General features: G+C 40.5%; 1 protein-coding gene across 1 annotated transcript in view; it reads right to left on the bottom strand.

Annotated features, from left to right (window-relative positions):
- Positions 1-272: 272 nt before the first annotated feature.
- Positions 273-906, bottom strand: part of LOC149435879 (adhesion G protein-coupled receptor B1-like) — a 160,108-nt gene continuing 159,474 nt past the window's right edge. Inside the window, exon 10 of the mRNA XM_089662335.1 lies at positions 273-399. Coding sequence (XP_089518461.1) covers positions 288-399 — 112 coding nt within the window. The 3' untranslated portion in view covers positions 273-287. The remainder of the gene's footprint in view (positions 400-906) is intronic.

The following is a 906-nucleotide window of genomic DNA, read 5'->3' as shown; positions in this document are numbered from 1 at the left end:
GCTAATTGTGTTTTAGGAGATGAGAGAGAAAGCAAAGATTATGAAGTCAGTGTCTACAGGAAGCTAAACTGCCGCCCTCTACTATTATATATATACACACTTCTGAATAGACTGGAGCATGCTCAGTTTGGTACGTACAACTTCACATTTTTTAATAAGAAAACAGCATCTCTGGGAAGAAGGGGGAGGGGCTAATATATATATCTATCTCTTGTATCCTACTAGAAATGTACTCTTTGGGGACCAGTGGCGGCCCTGACACATAGACGCACATATGTTCATTCACGTCACCAGCCCTTGCATTCAGAGAACGCATACCTTCTGCATGGATTAGGCTTGCACTTGGTATGCCCTCCAGCTGCAGGTTGCTGTGCGTTTGTACTATCCAACTGAAGAGCGCTGTAAAAAACAACACCACTTCATAAAAAGCATAATCAAAGCTCGGAGAATATAAGACGCTGACAGAAGGCTCCCCCAACAAAGACATCCACAGGGCAGAAAGCAGCTCAGCTATTTTGTGCTAAATAAAAAAATTACTAAAAAAAAAAAAAAATACATAAAAAAAAAGTTCACTAAGACACAAAATGTAGTATAGATTTTCTCTGTGTTTTTTGTTTTTTTTTTTTTAAATTTAAACGTATGAACATTTAAAAATATACAAGGTGGTGTCAAAAGGTTTCAAGTCTAGTACGCCAACGGATTGGCAGCACAAGACTGCACGCACAGTCACAGGGAGTACTGAGCTTTGTAAGTCAGTGTGCCAAAAGACATGGTCCTGTGTACTTCGGGAGCTGTGCAACTGGTGCTGTTCTGACCACGATGCTATTTCATCACGGAGAGAAAATTAGAACAAACTGCAGACATGAAATTCTACGTGAAATCGTGCAAATCTGCCGCTGAGACGTC

The sequence above is a fragment of the Staurois parvus genome, unplaced genomic scaffold (assembly GCF_062004578.1).
Source record: "Staurois parvus isolate SC_StPar_1 unplaced genomic scaffold, SC_StPar_1.0 ptg001456l, whole genome shotgun sequence".
NCBI classification, from domain to species: domain Eukaryota; kingdom Metazoa; phylum Chordata; class Amphibia; order Anura; family Ranidae; genus Staurois; species Staurois parvus.
This window is presented reverse-complemented; position numbering and strand designations above follow the sequence as displayed.